This window comes from Vombatus ursinus, unplaced genomic scaffold (assembly GCF_900497805.2).
Source record: "Vombatus ursinus unplaced genomic scaffold, bare-nosed wombat genome assembly UNPS02004533.1, whole genome shotgun sequence".
Classification (NCBI taxonomy): domain Eukaryota; kingdom Metazoa; phylum Chordata; class Mammalia; order Diprotodontia; family Vombatidae; genus Vombatus; species Vombatus ursinus.
In genome coordinates, this window is record NW_020944311.1 from 1,792,487 (window position 1) to 1,811,908 (window position 19,422).

The following is a 19,422-nucleotide window of genomic DNA, read 5'->3' on the forward strand; positions in this document are numbered from 1 at the left end:
TAAGGCATTTAAAAAAAAAAATACAGGCCAAAAAAAATAAAAATGCAGACTAGAGAATAGAAGGAAAGCCAGAAAAAAGCTGACAAGCAAACCATCTCTGAAAGCTACAAGTAGAACTTATTCTATACATAAAAGGAAAACAAGCTAAATATAAGAGTTGCACTTGCGTGTATAATTCTCTCTTCATGTTCCAGGTATATGGAAATACTCATTTTATGTGATATTTGTTAAGTTCAGAATTTTTAAAAATAGCTAAAAGAACCCCCCCCAACGTGTTACTGGGCAGTATATACAAATGCAACAAGTATGGAATGCCAATTCCTTTATCTCATTTTTACTTACCATAGTTTCCTCTTGCAGAAAGGAAAAAAAGAAGCCATAGAGAGAGTTCATGTCCTCCTTACCATCAATGAAGTCAAACATTGCAATCAACCATCGACAAAAGAGTACCTACACCAAGAGACAGAACATTGACCTTTAGGTAAACATGACTAAAGCACAGAAGCTTAGCTCCCTTCCCAGAGACTGTTTAATCACTTGACTTTCTCTAACATTCTAACAGGCAAAGAAATAATTGCATTTCTCACTCCAAATTCTTTCAGCCAAGTTCTTGTATCAGGTTGAATTGTGCCCAGACCAAGGTCTTTTGCAGAAGCAGCCACTGCTACTATCCTGAAAATGTCTCTCATGGACACATCATTAAAAATATTTAGGTGATTACCTTTGTGTTATTAGAACAATTGCTAGCACAGAGCCTGGAGAAAGCTCTAACCACAGCACTTTCAGGTATCAGAGTTGCTGGAATGAGGCACTTCAACATCCGATTTTTTACCGCTTCAGCTAGAAAACAGAATAGTCTCAGATGAAAGCTTATCTCCGACTCCTGTCTCTTCCCCAACCACTCTTTTCTAGAACCTATCCCTATCATCTTGACCAAAAAACCCCCCACAAAAGATCCCTTATGCAACGGAATTAAAATAAAAAATACAACAGGTAATCCCTAACCCTGACTTCACTAGAAAATAGCATTGGATTCAAAGTGAAAAGGAAGGTCTTAACACAAACAGCAATTTGCCCAGCTCCTAGCAAGGCATGCACGCCCGAGCACAAGCACACATGTGCACAGCCCCAAACACACATCAGTATCTGAACATTGCCATCTGGTCGTAGGAGTGATGTGGCCTTGAATACGGCTTTTATATGCAGTGAGCTTCCACTTCTGGATACCAACATTCCAAGAATTCCAATATGCCATTCACAACAATTTCCACTCTACCATTGCATCTCACTTCCTCGGATGGGACGAAAGAAAGCTGTAAGGACAGTTACCTTGCAACTGAATTGAAAAAGGAAGAGAGAGTGACTAGAGATATCACTGGTGACAAATCTGAGTATCTTTGTAAACCGAGACATACAGAAGCTCCTCCAGAAATGCTGAGGGATTGTCCTTAGTGTCACTCCCTCCTGATACCTCATGGTCTTATGGCTCGTTTCATGGTTTGCCACAGCCAAAAAACTCACTACCATTAGAGAAAGATCTATAATGTTGGGCCTAACCTCTGGGGAGGCTCTCAGGAATAATGTGGACAAGAGTCACATAGATTGTGATCTGTGCTGATGGAGGAAAGTCGCACTTTGATGAGATCAGAGATCTATTCAAATATTAGTCATTCCTTTGCTCAGAAAACGAGAAGCTCCTTATTACTTACGTACTAAATTTCGATCTCCTTTGCCACAATCTGGCACCAACCTACCTTTCCTGTCTTATCTCATGCTGCTTCTCTACATGTATAATATACACTTTAAATAACTTGAACTATTTTCTGTTTCTGGAACATATTCCAAGGGTTCTTGACTCTGAGGTTTCACGATGTTTCCTATACCAGGAATGACCTCTTTCCTGTACTTTACCCATTCAGTTGTTCAGTTCCTTTAAAGGCCAACTCTGATGCCACCTCCCTTTTCCTCCACCCCCAGGTGGTAACAACCCGTTCAATTTAAAAGAACTTTGTTTCCTATGTCTCAAATGCATTCATCCTGTATTATAATTGTGTGTTTGTGTGTGTATTAGACTGTAAACTCCATGAAGGTAAGCATGTGGTCTTAATCAAACTTCTTATCTATCCCAACCTAGCACAAGGCCTCCAATCTAGGCACTTTGTATTTTTCGCCATACTTAACAAACTCAAGAGAAGGTGTTATTAGCCATCTTGATTAGTCCAAAATGAGCTGTGGCTAGCAAGGAAATCTAAAACGAACCAAACAGGTTTGGGGTTTACAAAAAAAATGTTCTATTGGGGAAAAGAGGATCAATGAAGGCCTCCAGATGGCTGCTCAGGCACCATGATGGCGGGCAGAAGGCACCATGATGGCAGGAAGAAGGCAGAAGGGCTGGATTGTTATTTCCTTTTTTTCTGCAAAGCAGAATTATCTTTAGCCTAGGAAGGACCAAACATATATGGCTAGTAGAGATGTGATGCCAGAGATAAATAAGGTGCCCATAAGGAAGCAGATCACTGACCTTCTGGAGTTCAAGTCACCTGGACCTGTTCAGTTCCAGCAAAAAGTACTGAAAGAACTGATGGAAACAACTGCTGAGCCATTGCTAGCGACCTCTGAAGGACTGGGAAAGGGCAAATGTTCCAGTTTTTCAAAAAGGAGAGAATGGAATCTGAAAACCACAGGCCAATAAGCTTAACTTGGAGCCCTAGCAAATTTGGGAATGATCATTAAAGAGGTGTTTTTAGTGAACATTTATATCTGGAAAGGGAGCAGTGATCACAAAGTGCCACCAAAGCCTCTTCAACAACAAGTCTTGCCAGACTGAAAACTAACTTCCTTTTTTCCTTCTTTCTTTCTTTCCTCCTTTCTTTTTTTGAAAAGGCTACTAATCTAGTATTAGCAGGAAAATGGTGTCAACATAGGCTACCTAGAATTTTTATTTTATTTATTTATGTATTACATTTTGAGTTCCCTCCCTCCTTCCCAACTCCACATTAGGGATGATACAGACGTATATGTGGAACCACACAATACATACTGCCATACATCAGTTCTTTCTCTGGGGGTAGATAGCATCTTCCTTTGTAAGTCCTTCATAGTTCATTTAAATCAGGCCTGTACAACCTGCAGCCTGCCAAAGGATTTCTGGTGGCCCGCAAAAAATGTACAGAAAAACTTCGGGACCCCCTGAAAATCCTCTGGCGGGCTGCAGGTTGTGCAGTCCATCTGAAAAAAGATCTGGAGATTTTATAGGATGACAACAGCCACGTGAGTTGACAATATGCTAGGGTAGGATTTTATAATCTCTGTGATCACCACCTTCTGAAAGTCACAGTTTCCAAGAATAAGGGCAGTAACAGTCCTACTATGCTCTGCCCTGGTCACCCCACATCTGGAGTCTTACCTTCAGTTCTGGACACTACATTTTAGGGAGGATGCTGAAAAGCTAGAGAGTATCCAAAGAAGGGCATCCAGGTTTGTGAAACGCCTCATTTAAGGATCAGCAGAAGGAAGTGAGGATGTTTTAGAGAACAGAAGATTGAAGGGGGCCAATGAAAGCTGTCTTGTACCTGAAGAGTTGCCATATAGAATAGGGATTAGACTTCTCTGCTTTGCCCCAAAGGACAAAAACTAGGATCAAAAGGCGGAAACTGGAAAATGACAAATGTAGACTTCACTTCAAGGGAAAACTTCTGAATACCCAGAGATATCCCAAATGGAATGGGCCACCTCAGAAGCTTGTGAGCTCTACAGCCTTTTTGGAGATCTTCAAGCAAAGGCTGAACCATCACTTACCAAGATGGTTGTAGAGAGGATTTTTTTCCAGGTCTGGATTGACAGCAGGCCACTAACATCCTTTCCAACTCTGAAGAATTCTGTGAAGATTTCACACTCTGTTCCACCCTTATTTCTGGGTCATTTGGCAATCAGTCGATATTATATGGTCAGAAATCCCTGAGCATTTACTTCAGGGAAATATTTCCAGAGTTTGTGATATACCTAGAGCTACACGTCTATCCCTAGAGATGTACAACTCTCTGGCCAGCTCTAACTCTAGCTCAGGTTAGCCACTGTGATGACCTACAGGTGAGAGGGGACTGAGAGGGGACTCCACCCAGCATAATGAAAACAACACCCACATGCAATAAGTACAAATGTGCTCATTGGCATGACTTCTCTAAAAGCTAGAGAGATCCTTTCAGGAAATGATCACAAGACGATATTCAATATCTTAAGGAAAAGAAACGAAAAGGCAGCTCTGCCAGAAAACAAAAAAATGAGCTTTAAGAAAGTATGCCTTAGCAGCCTCATGGCCCTGAGAAAGAAACGGAAGGAAAGAAAGTCTTAGAAACAAAGAGGACTAAATAGCCTGGTAATTAGTCAACAAGATAATCTAGTGTACTTAGTTCTCTCTCTCATGCCCAAATTTAAAAAATAATACAATACATAACAGTCTCTATCCCTTGAATCCACAGTTAGGTCTCAACACAAACTGCAGTTTACTGGAGCCTTTAATAAGCTGGCTAAGCCCTTAAAACTACAAAAGACCTGTAAGAAAACAGAAAATGTATTTCTCTAAAAATGAAATGAAGTTAAATTTCTAAGGAGGAAATATAAAGCAACAGTATGATTATAAGGAGCAAGATGAAAAATAGCATCCAAAGATTTAACTAGCATGAGACAAAGTACAAACAAAATGAGGGGTTTTTTTATATTATATTATGCCAAAGTTCCCATGGCCAAAGAGGTCATCGTCTGGAGGCCAAGGAAGACCTCTCTCTGGTGCCACAGCTTGATTGTCTATGAAACCTTAACAGCCAAGAATCCCACTGGAGAGTGTGGTTCCTCGAAATTCACTGGAATATGACTCCAAGGATAGCCAGACTTTGTTTCCCCCTTGATTTCTTAGATAGAAGGATTAGAGGTTGGGTAAACTACAGTTTGTGTTAACATCTGAATTTCAGCTTTAATTTCAACAGTGTTTTGGGGAAATTTAAGAGATCTAGACTATTATCCACTGAATTATTTTTTAAAATGAGTTTTTAATGATATCTTTCTTTTTATGTCACCTATATTTTCCCACATGTATATGCTTTAGGGAGCACTCTCTCACGACAAATAATGCAAATGAGGCAAAAAAAAAGTCCAATAAAACTAATCAACATAAAAAATCTGACAATATTTGCGGTGTTCCACTCACAGTCCCCCACTTCTGCAAAAGTGGGAGATGCCTTGGCCTATCTTTTCTTTGGGATTAAGCTTGGTCATTATAATTTCAAGGCACTTTGTTCTTTCTATTTACATTGTTCTAGTCATCGTATATACTGTTTTCTGGGTTCTGCTTGTTTCACTTTGCATCAGTTCATGTACGTCTTCCCAATCTTCTCTGCATTCATAGTTGTTTCTACAGTACTATAATACCATTACATTCACGTATCACGATTTGTGCTGCAGTTCCCCAACGGATGGGTATCTGCTCTGCTCCCAGTTCTCTGCTGTGACAAAAAGGGCTGCAAATATTTTGGTGTATATGGGTCCTTTTCTTGTTGTCATGGACCTCCTTTGGATATATTCCCGACTCACTGCATTATTTTTTATTTAGGCATAAGAGAACCAGAGAAAGGGGAACACGAATAACTGAAGAGTACGAGAGTTGGACACTATGTCTTTTTCAAGAACAGCTAACTAGCCTAGACTCCAAATCTGATAGTCAGACTAGGTCACAGAGAGAAACAGTAAAAGGTAAGCTAAATATACTGGCTGCTGGGGTAGCTAGATGGCAAAGTGGATAGAGCACCAGCCCTGGAGTCAGGAGGACCTGAGTTCAAATCTGGCCTCATACACTTGACAATTCCTAGCTGTGTGACCTTGGGCAAGTCACTTAACCCTGATTGCCTCACCAAAAAACAAACAAGCAAACAAAAACAATAACAACAACAACAAAAAACACCACTGGCTGCATTAATTAGGTTTAGAGGCTAGGGTTAACAGGATAATAGGCATTGCAAGATACTTAATGAATTGGCAGATATTGCTGAAAAGCCAATTTCAATAGACTTTATTTTTAAGAAACTACAGAGGCAAGATGCCCCCTAAGGGTTAAAAAAAAAAAGGGGGGGGGACAAATGATGTGCCCATTTTTAAGCCTAGAATAAAGGATGGATCTGGTCATTCTGAGCCAGATTATCAGAAAGAATTAAGTTATACCCCTTCCTCCTTCTTCTGCCTTCCCCATTCTGCCAGCTCCCCACCCTGCCCCCAACAAAGAGAAGGGATACAATATAAAACAAAGAAAGAATGTGTCAAGGCAGGGGTACTTGGTCATTGTGTCAAGAGACTGGCAAGCAGAAGATCATGAAAGAAGGGAAAGGACTGGAGGGCCACTGAACTCCTGGAGCTAAGTAAGAGATGAGCTGGGAAGGTCTTCAGAAGAGAAAGGAACCAGACCCGCTGAAGACAAAGCAACCACTTGCCCTCTAAGGAATAATGATGTAGACTTCAAAGGAGTATTTGGCAAAAATCTTATTGCTATTGTAGAAGAGATGGAAAGATGTGAGTTAGACCATAACAATTACATAAATTTGGAACTCACAAAATGGTCAGAGTCAAAGAGTAGCTGTTAATGGTTGAAAGTCATCAGGAAAGCCTTTGCTAATGGAATGCTTTGGGCATTTGGAGTTGGCCCACAGCCAGATTAAGGCAGATTTATTCAAAAAGCACTCACTACCTACCTTCCACATGCTAGGAAAGCAGAGATAAAACCCAACAGTCTTCACTCCCAAAGAGCTGACATTCTATTGGGAAGACTTATCATGTGCACAGTTAAGTAAATACAAAATATACAGAAAGTAAATACAAAGTAATTTCAAGGTGAGAGGTAAGAGCATTATCAACGGGAATGGAGGGAAATTAGAAAAGGCTTTTTGTAGAGGACGGCACTTGAACTGAGCCTTGAAGGAAGTCAGGAATTCCAAGAGTCAAAATGTGAGGAGGGTGAGAATTCCAGGCCCAGGGGTTAGCCTACAAAAAGGTACAGAGACAAGAAATGGAATGTCATGGAAAGAAAATTGCAAGGTGGACAGTTATCAAAACAGATCACACAAAGCTAAAAGGGTTAGATGACAAAATCTAGATCCCCAAAATTAACAGGGCAGCATGATGTGCTATTATCTAAGAAAATAGAAATTTACTAGGGATAAATATAAGGTCGTATACTTGGGTTTAAAAAAAATCAACTTCCCAAATACAAGATGTCTAAACAAGTGATCTGAAAAAGCTTCAGGTCTTTCAGCAAACAGCAAATCCAGTGAGTCCAGGGGTTGATATGACAGCCAAAGAGGTGAATTTAGGGGTTCTTAACTTAGGGTGCAGACCCACAAAGGGTCCATGGATAGATTTCAGGGGGAATCTTTGAACTTGGATGGGAAAAAAGTGACATCTTTATTTTAACTAACTCATAGCTGGAATGTAGCATTTCCTTCTATTATGAACACAGGCAACCACACTTTCTTCTGAGCAGAGGTCTATACATAGGCTTCACCAGATCGACCACCAAAGGGGTCCAAGGTGCCAAAAGCTACCATGATCTGAGGCTGCATTAGAAGAGGGCAGAAGAGGTGATAATCCTTCTGTGCTCAGCTCTAGGCAGGCCAAATCTGAAGTGTCCTGTACAATTCTGGGCACCACATTTTAAGAATGACCTTGATACAAGTTGGGCTGCCTCCAGAAGAGCAAGACAGAAAGGCTTGGAACATGTTCCCAGCGACAGACCTTGTCTGTTGTCTGAGTGTCAGCCTAGCTAAAAAAGGGAAGAATTCTTTGGCCATAGCAACAGTATCAATATTGACATTCTTAAAATAGATGTACAGCTTCATGAATAATCTTTTTCTATTCTACTATGTATATGGAAATGTTCATTTTATTTGATACTTAAGTTCAGAATAAAAAAAGAGTAATTTAAAAAATACTGACATTCTCACTATAAATGAAACCAAAATATGTAAGTGAAGATGTAGTTAAACGGAAGGAAGGCTCACAGGTTCTCTTTCAAGAAGCAAATGAAGGAGATGGTTTTATCACATGCCCAAAGGCAACAAGAAATAATTTCATGGCACACTTGTCATCTTGCCCAGCAGAACTTAGAATAAGGAAAAAGGCTACCATAAAGATAACTCTAGCTTTTATACCAACATCTGCTGGGAAGGATGAACTTCAACATTTCTCTGACGAACTTGGCAAGAACATCTAAATTAATAAATCCATTTGATGCTTAATGACTTCAAATCAAAGGTGGGCACGAAGGATAGCAGAAAACATGGTGAAGAACAGAGTTCAGGTCAGAAGGCTTGGGGATTACTCAGGAACCTCACGATTATTTAGCATGAATACTTTCATCTGGAACCATAATTAAAAAATACTGCCACTGCTACTGGATCAATCTTGCCCCCTATGGTTCTACTCACAAACCCAGTAATTTTCTGAACCAAAAAACCCTTCCCCAGCCAGCATACCACTAAATGTGGCCTCAGTGCCTACTAGAATGTGAGCTCCTTGAGGGCAAGGACTGACCGTCTTGCCTTTTGTTTTCGTATTCCCGTGCTTAGCACAGGGCCTGGCACATAGCGCTTAGTAAATGCTTTTTCATTCATTCATGAGAATCAGAAAGGCTTGGACAGAAGTAACAATCATCACTACAAAAATATGAAACTGACTATAACCTGGCAGGATACAGCTGATTATCCACATGAGAGTCATTTTATAATCAAATCAACCAGGTAGAACAAAAGGCCAAGTTAATACGAAACTACAAGATAAAGATGAGAAGATAACTGTGTGCAAATGGAACAGCTCAGCCAACCTATTTAAGCTGCGGCTTTAGAATATTAACAGATTTGCAAAGTCTCATTAGGGGGTCTATGGGGGGTTGTGTGTAAGATTATGAACATCAAAAGAAAGGTAGAGACAAAAACGCGTTTGCATAAAGCATTGAATGTGACCCAACTAAGCTAGATCATCTGAAGAATGTTTATAAAGGAAAACTGGAAGGATGACAGATGGAAAAAGCCTACTGGCTCTGCCAATATTTCTCTAATCATCTATTTTCATCACTGATGACAATGGAATCACCTCCCTTGGTCTCTTAACAACTTGGATCCCAAAGTGCTACGATGAATTGCCAGCTGAACCAGCCCAAGCAGACGAAGCAGAAATCTGGAGGTGACACAATTTCCAAAGCACTGAGGCACTGATTTCCAAGGTATCAGAAAAAGGGGAAGATACTGAATGATCAGGTGGACATCAGCACTGCCACACAAAGTTACTTTCTATGACAATGATGTGCATGTGTAACAAGGGCATTCTCGATGAAAAAAATGAGAAAGGAACAGGCAGGCTTGAGCTTCTAGAACGGACCACACCTTCAGATACACACACGATGGAAAGGTATATGTAGAGAATCAAAGACACATCCCAGAGACAAAAAATCTGTGGAGAAGTGGCCTGCTATCTAGGTAACCACCACTACCAAGTGCCACCTACAGGCCGTTAAACCCAAAGCTACAGCCCTGGACAGCAACATAATCCTCCCCCCGTCGTCCCCAAACAAAGATCGTGCATCCACAGCCTGCCAAAGTCCTTGGCACTATCAATGCAGCAGAGTTTATTAATGGAAATGACACTAAAAAAGCGGCATTCCCATCTACTTTGCTGATGCACCTGAGGAACCACTGACTGGAGTCTTTCCACCTGACTTGCAGCTGCAATCTCTCATATAAGTGTTATCTTCCCATGAGAATGGGAGCTCCAAGAGAGCAGGCACTATCTGACTTTGCTCACTGTATCCCAAGATCTTAGCCCAGTGCTTGGCACAGAGTAAGCACTTAAATGCTTTTCCACCTGTTCATCTTCATTTATTTAAAGATCTATTGGAAGTCGGACACGACTGAAAAACAACTGAACAACAGGCAGTTGGGGCAGCTGGGTGGCCTCAAGCCTGGAGTCAGGAAGACTAGTCTTCATGAGCTCAAATCCAGCCTCTGACAATTCCTAGCTGTGTGACCTTGGGCACTCTGTTTGCCTCAGTTTCCTCATCTGTAAAACAAGCTGGAGAAGGAAATGGCAAACCAGAAAAGCCCAAACAGCGTCATGATGAGTCAGACGTGACCAAAAACAACCGAACAACAACAAAATAATAATACGTACAAACAGGTAAATGACAAAAGTTACAGCTGCAGGTATCATCATTTACAATCACTTTGTGGCATCTCAGTCAAATGTTCTGGGGCTTTTTTATTCTTGCTTCTACCCTCCAATGTTCTTGTTCATACATGTAAACGCTTATAAAGTTGCTGGAAGTTAAACAAAATTGATCAAATAATAAAGCGTGCAAGATCTCACCGTGTTTATTGATTACAGAAAAGCACTGGACCTTGCAAAGCAAAATGTAGTCTTCAAGCTTTACTTCAAACAAGGTGCTTCCTGTGTACATGGAAAGATCATCCCAGAGTCCATGACAGATGCAGCCACAAAGACAACTTTATTCAACAACCCTCGACTGAAAGCCAGCCAGAAGCAAGACACTGCTATGGCAGCAGAGTGCTGAAAAAAAGGTCTTGGCTACTAATACGGAAGCTGTTCAAATGGAAGAGAGTGACATCCGCCAGACACTAACGTACTTTAGATTCTTTGGTTTTCAAATCATGTGACACATCTGATCGAATTAAGCTCCAGGTTGTTACAGGAACTCCTCAGTCAAATCCACAACCACTCAAAAAAGATCAAAACTCCCAGAAATCCACACAGAAAAACAGTCAACTGGAGACAAAATACCTGTTGCCCAACAGTGATTTGCGGTGGTATTGGGAACCCACTGAGTTGGTCCATCGGCTGGACACTGAACAAGGTCAAAGGCGGTTGGGATGAGAGATTGAAGCAGGATGGGTAGGTTTGAGAATCATCAGCATAGAGATGGTCATTAAATCCATGGGAGCTGAGGAGGTCACCAAGTAGAGTGGTATAGAGGGAGAAGAGAAGAGGGCCCAGGGCAGACCCCTTTGGGCACCTATAATTATGAGGGTGTGATCTGGAAGAAGTCCACCAAAGGAGACTGAGGAGTGGTCGGATAGATAGAACTAGGAAAGAGTGGTGTGCCCAAAACCTAGAGATACGAGAATATCAGGAAGGAAACAGCGATCAACAGTGTCAAAGGCTGCAGAAAGATCAAGGAGAATGAGGATCGAGAAAAGGACAATGGATTTGACAACTAAGAGAGTGGTTCAGTTTGGAGAAAGCAGTTTCAGTGGAATGATAAGGTAGGAAGCCAGAGTGTAAGGAAAGCAGAGAAAGTGGAGGCATGTATTGTAGATGGCCTTTTCAAGGAGTGTAGCCACAAAGGGTAGAAGAAATATAAGGCAATAGTTAGCAGGGATGGAAGGATCAAGTGAGGATTTTTTCAGGCTGGAGGAGACATGGGCATGTTTGTGGGAAGCAAGGAATGAGTCAGTAGACAGGGAAAGATTGAAAATAAAAGAAAGTGGGGATGACAGAGGGGGCAATCTGTTGGAACCAGGATGGAATGGGATCGCTTGAACAAGTAGAGGGGTTAGCCTCAGTAAGAAGGAAGGCCACCCCATCATATGAGACAGGGGTGAAAGAGGAGAGAGTGGTAGAAGGCACCTGAATGACAAGAGATGAGAATGAGGGGAGGAGAGGGAGCCCACAGCAAATAGCCTCCATTTTTCTGTAAGAAAGCAAGGTTCTCAACTGAAAGAGAAGCCAAGGGAAGAGGAGCCATGGGAAGCCTGAGAAGAGATGAAGAGGTGTGAAAGAGCTGCTGTGGAGAGCAGGATACAGAGAGTTGATCAGGGACGTATAGCAGGATTGCCTAATAGCAACGAGGGCCCAGTTGAAGTTGTGTATCATAAATGAGTAGTGAATCAAGTTAGAATGGTTGTGTGTTTTTTTTTCCACCTTCACGCAGCAGCACGTATGTTAGAGTGGAGGCAGTGAATGGCAGGCGTGATGCAAGGCTGAGGCCTGACAGGGTGTAATGAGCAATATAAGAGGACTGGGGATTCAAAAGAAAAGGCCGGTGGAGATTTGAGTTGGTTCACCAAGGGGAACCAAGATAGGGAAAGAGAGTGGCCAGGGCAGGGGAGATGGCCTGGGAGAGAAACTGAGGGACAAAGAGACTAGAGGTCATGGCGCAGACGAAGAGCGAAGTTTTGTAAGAGAAGGCAGAGGGAGAGGTAAAAAGTCAATAGATTATGGTCAGATAAAGTAGTTTCAGAACTCCTGAATAGGAAAGTCGTGTATTTGTGGGTGACGGCAAGATCAGGGCTATAACTATCTTTGGGTGTGGCACATAGGTGTACAAATGCTCACCTTAAAGTTTCCACATTAGACACGCCTATTTTATCATCAATTAGAAAACAATGAAATACAATCTAAGGAAGACAATATTACAAAGTTGAGAGAGCATAAACATTAGGAAACTGCTCACAAAGTCAGCTTTGCCCCTACATACCAAACGGGCCACTCAGCACCACATCTAACAGCGTGTCAATGTCTTCGGGCGCTAACCCAGACTTCCAAGCAATGTCTTCCACAGTGCGCAGGTGTCTCTCCTCCACTGATCCTTTTTCCTTCACCATCCTGATGTGCTCTAGAAAATTGAAAGCGAAACCCTGAAGACCATAGTTTATTGTGCATGGTCATTCCTAGCAGACTTACAATCTTGAATTCTTCATAAGGCTAGCCTCAGAATGATGACAACTTCTTTTTGCTCCTTACATTTCTAATATATTTATAGCAACCACATTTTTAAACTGGGAAAATATTCTGTCCCTGAAAAGTTAAAAATGTTGATGACTTTAGCCTTATCCATTTGACCTCTTGACTGTGCCACAAATTCTATTCTCACAAACGATGACTCTGTCCTATGTGTAACCTCAGGAATTCTGCATCTAACTCTCACTACAAGGGAATTAGGAAAGTGGATGGTAAAGTACGTTAAAACATAATGTTAAAAGATAACAAAAGGAGCTATTGGATTTATCCTATCTGGAATAAGGGTAGCACTGACCTCTAGGATAGCAATAGTTGACCACAAAAACTTCCTACAAATCTCTAGAAGTCTGTAGTCTTCAGTCATGATAAAAATAATTTAATTCTGATTTAAAATCAACATGGAAAGAGGTAGTTATATCATTGTGCTGAAAAGGTCCTTAGAAATTATCCAGTCTAACTCTTAGGTCCCCAGAAGAGAAGCTCACACAGATAAAAACGTAGCAGAAGCAGAGTTATGGCCCTGGGCCTCCAATTCCAAATTCAGTGTTCGTTTCACTATATACTGTATTGAAAGAAACAGTGATAACTTAAGAGGACCAGAAATGACTTCATTTAAGTGGTTTTCATGCAGCGACTTAATACCATCAAAAGAAAGACAATAAAGACATTATTGGGGAGGGATACAGGGCAGGCTACATGGCTCACAGGTACTTACCTAACGCTCGACAAAGAGCCTCACTCTCGTTGTATTCGGCGTATTCCAATTCTTCCTTGTCATTCTGTCCATATTTCCAGTTTAAGGGTACAAAGCCACTTGTAATTTGTCTCATTTTCCATGCTAAGGGATTGGTTTGTATAATAGGAATAACTGGTGATAAATCAGCCTCCCGAGTAGACATCACCACAGAAGTTCTACAAGTAAACAAGTGTTAAAGTGGAATGTTCTTTTCGTTATCACAAGATAGCCCCAACCAACAAAGACTACAGGTAACTCTGGCCTCCAAGAGGTAACAGTACAGGCCACCTCCGAAGGCTGTGCACAAGTGCTGTGACACCCTTCCAGAACTGAACTTCCTCTCCATCTTCTTTGATCGAGCATCCCCCCCACCCCTGCCCAATCTGCTTAGGTAAAACTTCCTGGTTAAAAAGCCAAAAGAGAAGGCCAAGTGGACTCAAATATCCACAGCCTTTGTTTTCTCAACAGACAACCAGACTGCCAAAGGTGCAACTGCATGACCTTTGAACAGGCAACAACTCAAGTTTAAATTGAGACAGGCAATAGAAGGATTAGCATCTCCACTTTACTGACAGGTAAAAGTAGGCTCTGGGTAAGGAATTTAGGATAATGGTTTTAGAGGCAGCTAGGTGGTTCAGCGGAGAGAGAGTGGGACTTGCAGTCTGGAAGACCTGCATTCAAATCCTGCCTCGGATACTTCCTTAGCTGTGCGACCCTGGGAAAGTCACTTACCTTCCCTCAGCCTCAGTTTCCTCATCTGTAAAATGGAGACAACAGCAGCACCTACCTTACAGGGTTGTTGTGAGGACTGAGATAACATACCTAAAACACTTCAAACAGCTGTGTAAATGCTGGCTATTCTCAGAGTCAGAAAGGTCCGTGGGTCATTCCTTTCAGAGATGGGCAAAGTGAGAGATTTGATTCGCTTCAACTCAACAAGCTTTTGTTAAAAAGCACCTACTCTGTACTAGGGTTAGAGACAGGTGCTTGTTTAAAAAAGCATCTACTCTGGGCTAGGTCCTGGAGACACAAAGACAAAAAAAGGAAACAATCCCTTCCCTCAAGTAGCCTACATTCTACTGGAGGGGAATAATAAGTATACAGATGAGTAAACACAATTTTTTTTTAATCTCACAAGAAGTATGACTTAACTGGTAAAGGACTCTCAATAGAGGGTCGTCTGGGGTAGTGACAACCAGAATATCATAAGAGGATTGGGGTGTGTGTGTGTGTGTGTGTGTGTGTGTGTGTGTGTGTATTAGCGTGCACATGTGAAAGGCTAGTCTTTTTGACACCGAGGCCAATTCTCTGTCAAAAATTTTCTGGAGGTAGGAGGGAATCAGGAAAAGCAGGACCTGGCACCTGCCTAAACCTGAGATGAACAAAGTACAAGGCACAGGGAAGGAAGGAGCATACTGGAGGAACATGGGTTAGATTTGTAATTCAGTTGTTTTTCTATCGTCTGACTCTTTGTGACCCCATTTGGGGTTTTCTTGGCAATGATGCTGGAATGGTTTGCCATTTCCTTCTCTAGCTCATTTTACAGATGAAGAGACTGAGGCAAACAGAGCTAAGTGACTTGCCCAGGGTCACACTGATAGTAAGTGTCTGAGGCTGGATCTGAACTTACGAAGATGAGCCTTCCTGACTCCAGGCCTGGAGCTCCATCCACTGCAACACCTGGCTGCCCACGTGGGAAAGATACAACCATGCAAACACACAAAGGAGAAAGTCATGTGTGAGGAGCAGCTGGATGGCCAGCAGTTCAGTGACAGACAGAGCTCCCTGTCTCTAAACCCGGCACAGGACTGGAAGTCTCGTGGCCCTTTGCCCAGCTGACCTGGGCAGCCTGTGAAGCAGAGGGTGCCGGGAGACTCGGTTCAAGCGCGCCACGCTAGCGAGCCGGACCTGAGGAGCAAGCGCAAAGGAGGGGCAACGCGGGGGAGGGGCGAGCGCAAGGGAGGGGGCAAACGCGGGGAAGGGGCGAGCGCAAGGGAGGGGCAAACGCGGGGGAGGGGCGAGCTCAAGGGAGGGGGCAAACGCGGGGAAGGGGCGAGCGCGAGGGGGCAACCGCGGGGAAGGGGCGAGCGCAAGGGAGGGGGCAACCGCGGGGAAGGGGCGAGCGTGATGGTCACATGACACTTGGGCACGTCCAGCCGCCCAAGCACGGGTTGGGGGTGGGGTGGCGATGCGGCGAGTGGAGGCCTAATCCCAGCCCACTCCCCACCTCCCGGCCGCCGCCGCCCCCCCCTCCCCCGTGACCCCAAGGCCTTCCTCCTACCTTTGGAACAGCCTTCTTCAATAATGACCACCCTCCCCCTGCAGCAGGTAAGGGGAAGCCAGGGCTAGCTCACCTGATAGCAAGTGCTAGCCCCGACCGCCCCAAGCACTGTTCCCGCGCTGACTCTCCTATTCGAAAGTGAGAGCCCCGCCTTGCGCAAGCTCGGGCGCCCAAACTGAGGCCTCCGAGGGGCGGAGCGAGCGGGCGAGCGGGAGAACGCGCTCCCTAGGTAACGTAGACGCACGCGCAGGCGCAAAAGTCGATCCAAAGCTGTAGATCCATTGCGTGGAAAGCGCCTAATTGATCGGTTGCTGACCTCTGATTGGTTGGGGCTCAGCTGATTTGACTTTGATTGGTTGAGGCCCAACGGACTGCGGTTTTTCGAATGTTCTCAAAATCTGGGACGGGCACAAACTCGATCTGGTTCATTTGGGAGTCTAATAGCGGGACTTGCCAATGACTCCTTTCTTAGTTTATCTTCTAGTAGATAACTGTAGATTCTCCGTCTCTCCCATCCCCAGTTGTCCCTACCTACGGGCTCCTTCCCTGTTACCTACAAACAAACCCATGTCTCCATTCTTTAAGATCAACAACAACAATAATAATTATAATTATAACACTCCTCTTCAGTAGACCCTGCCATCCCTTCAAGCTATATTTCTCCTCCCTTCAAAAAACTATACTCGGCTTACCTCTCTTCTAATCCCTCTGCAGTCTGGCTTCTGACCTAATGATTCAACTGAAGCTGCTCTTTTCAAGTTATCAGAGATCTCTTAATTGCCAAGTCTAATGGGGGTTTTTCAAACCTCATTCTTCTGGACCCCTCTGCAGCGTTTGACATTGTTTATCACCCTCTCTAGATTTTCATGACACTATTCTCTCTTGGTTCTCCTACCTGTCTGCTCCCCTCTCAGTCTCCTTTGCTGGCTCATCATGCTCCCTAACTCTATAGATATTCCCCTAAGGTTCTGCCTTGAGCATTCTTCTCTTCTCCCTCTACACCCTTTCTCTTGGTAACCTGTTTAGTTCACGTGGGTTCAATCATTTCTATGTAGTTGACTACCAGATCTCAAAATGTCTAAGGCAGATTCCCCCCCCCAAATTCCTCTTCCAAGATGCTGTACTTCTGCATCACCATCCTGCCAGTTTCCCAGGTTCATAATCTCAGCACTGTCCTGCACTCCTCTCTCTCTGTCACCCCATATCAAATAAATTGCCAGACTTCATGACGTACCTAGCATCCAATCCCTTCTCACACAGCCACTACCTTAGTTCAGACCCTCTTTATCTCTTCCCCAGATGATTGCAACAGCCTTCTAATTGGTCTCCTGGCTCAACTGTCTTGACACACCAGTCAGTCTTACACACTGCTGTAATCTTCCCTAAGCACAGGTGACCTTGTCACCTGCTCATTCAACTCCAGTGACTTCCTATTCTCTCTAAGATAAAATAGAAACACCTCTGTATAGCTTTTAATCTCCTTCACAGCCTGGCTCGGCCAGCTAGGTGACCACAGTGGATAAAGTCCTGGGCCAGAAATCGGAAAGACTCATCTTCCTGAGTTCAAATCTGGCCTCAGACACTTACTACCTGTGTGACCCTGGGCAAGTCACTTAACACTCTTTACCTCAGTTTCCTCATCTGTAAAATGAGCTGGAGAAAAAAATGGCAAACTGCTTCAGTATCTTTGCCAAGAAAACCCAAAATGGGGTCACAAAGAGTCGGACAGGACTGAAAAGCAATTGAACAACAACAAAAATCAACAGTGAAAGACTTGGTAATTCTGATCAATACAATGATCCACCACAGTTCCAAAGGACTCGATAAAAAAATGCAATCCACCTCCACATAGAGAACTGATGGACTTAGTGCAGATTGAGGTATGGTTTTTTTTTCTCTTGGTTTTTTTTTTTCCTTTTGGAATATGACTAATGCAGAAATATGTTTTTTTATTACTTCAAATGTGTATCATAATCCTTGCCTTCCCAATGGATAGGGGGAAATATGGGGGGGGGGATTTGGAACAGAAAATAAAAATAAAATTTTAAAAATATTGCAGGTAGGAATTGATTCAATCTTTGTAATTGTGCAAAACACAGTGCCTGTTGGAGAGTAGTCACTTAAAAACTTTTTGATAGGGGCAGCTAGGTGGCACAGTGGATAGAGCACCAGGCCTGGATTCAGGAGGACCTGAGTTCAAATCCAGTCTCAGACTAGACACTTGACACTTACTAGCTGTGTGACCCTAGGCAAGTCACTTAACCCCAACTGTCTCGAAAAACAAAAAAAAAAAAACAAAAAAAACCCTTTTTGATTGACTGAAATTCAAAGTCTTCTGTAGATGTTTGTACACCATATAGGTGGCACAGTAATGGCTAGATTGTTGAGCTTGGAGTCAGGAATGCCTGAGTTCAGATCCTACCTCAGGCACTTAGTTGTGTGGCCCTAGGCAAGTCACTTAACCTCTTTATACAGGGGGAGAATATTAGCACCTAACTACCAGAGTCATTGTGAAAATCAAAGGAGTTAATGTGTGAGGAATTTTGCAAATCTTAAGGTGGGATATAAATACTAGTTAGCATCATTGTTATCCTCTAACTATGGCTGCCACTCTCCAGGTGGTCTCCCTGCCTCACATTTCTTCTGTCTCTAATCCATCCTCTACATGGGAGCCAAAATGATTTTCCTTAAATGTAGTCCTGACCAAATCATGGCCCTCCTCAGTAAACTCCAGTGGGTCTCTTACCTCCTGGAGCAAATCTAAGTTCCTCTATCTGGCTTTTTTTTTGGGGGGGGGGGGGGCTAGGCAATGGGGTTAAGTGACTTGCCCAGGGTCACATAGCTAGTAAGTATCATGTGTCTGAGGTCCGATTTGAACTCAGGTCCTCCTGAATCCAGGGCTGGTGCTCTATCCACTGCACCACCTAGCTGCCCCCCTCTATTTGGCTTTGAAAGCCTTCGAGGCCCTGGCCCCCTCCTACTTTTCCAGGCTTCTTACCCATTAATCCCCTTCTCACCTTTACAACCTACCTTTTCTCTGTTCTTCATGTCTCCCAGCCTTTGTACTGATTGTCTCCCACGCCTGGAATGTACTCCTTTCTCACTGTACCCCCTCCCTTCAATGCTTAATTCAGTTCAGATGTCACCTTTATGGAGAAGTGGGCAGAACCACATACACAGGGACAGCAATGTTATAAAGATAATCAACGGTGAAAGACTTAGTTAATCTGATCAACACAATGACTCTCCCCAATTCCAAAGGACACACCGCCACATAGAGTACTAATGGACTCTGAGGGCAGATTGAAGTGTATTTTTTCTTTTTCTTTTTGAAACGTGGTAACTTGGACATTTGTTTTACATGACTACATATTTGTAATGGGTTTTGTATTTCTTACCTTTGTGATAGACCCTCCGTTAGGACCCAGGGGCACCACGCCCCGGGGCCTCTGGCTCCGCTTCCCCTAACGGCTGTTACAACACCCTGGGTGAAATCCTCAAGGGTGGGGTGCAACATCCTGCTCTGTAAATAACCTGACCTGTCTTCCCGGCACTCCCCCCCAGACCCTGTTCCCTTCCCGGCACTCCCCCCAGACCCTGTTCCCTTCCCGGCACT

At 43.3% G+C, this 19,422-nt stretch overlaps 1 protein-coding gene across 5 annotated transcripts in view; it reads right to left on the reverse strand.

The window, feature by feature from the left end:
* CENPI (centromere protein I) overlaps window positions 1-15,950 on the reverse strand; it is a 62,202-nt gene extending 46,252 nt beyond the window's left edge. For 4 of the 5 annotated variants that reach the window (XM_027837163.1, XM_027837172.1, XM_027837147.1 and 1 more), the window contains exons 1-5: window positions 15,880-15,950; window positions 13,505-13,701; window positions 12,527-12,664; window positions 722-840; window positions 343-450 (exon numbers count right to left, since the gene is read on the reverse strand). In XM_027837163.1, the coding sequence (XP_027692964.1) occupies window positions 343-450; window positions 722-840; window positions 12,527-12,664; window positions 13,505-13,688 (549 nt within the window). In that variant the 5' untranslated portion in view covers window positions 13,689-13,701; window positions 15,880-15,950. Of the gene's footprint in view, window positions 1-342; window positions 451-721; window positions 841-12,526; window positions 12,665-13,504; window positions 13,702-15,806 lie in introns of all 5 variants that reach the window. The other variant, XM_027837156.1, reaches the window with a different exon arrangement.
* Window positions 15,951-19,422: the final 3,472 nt, after the last annotated feature.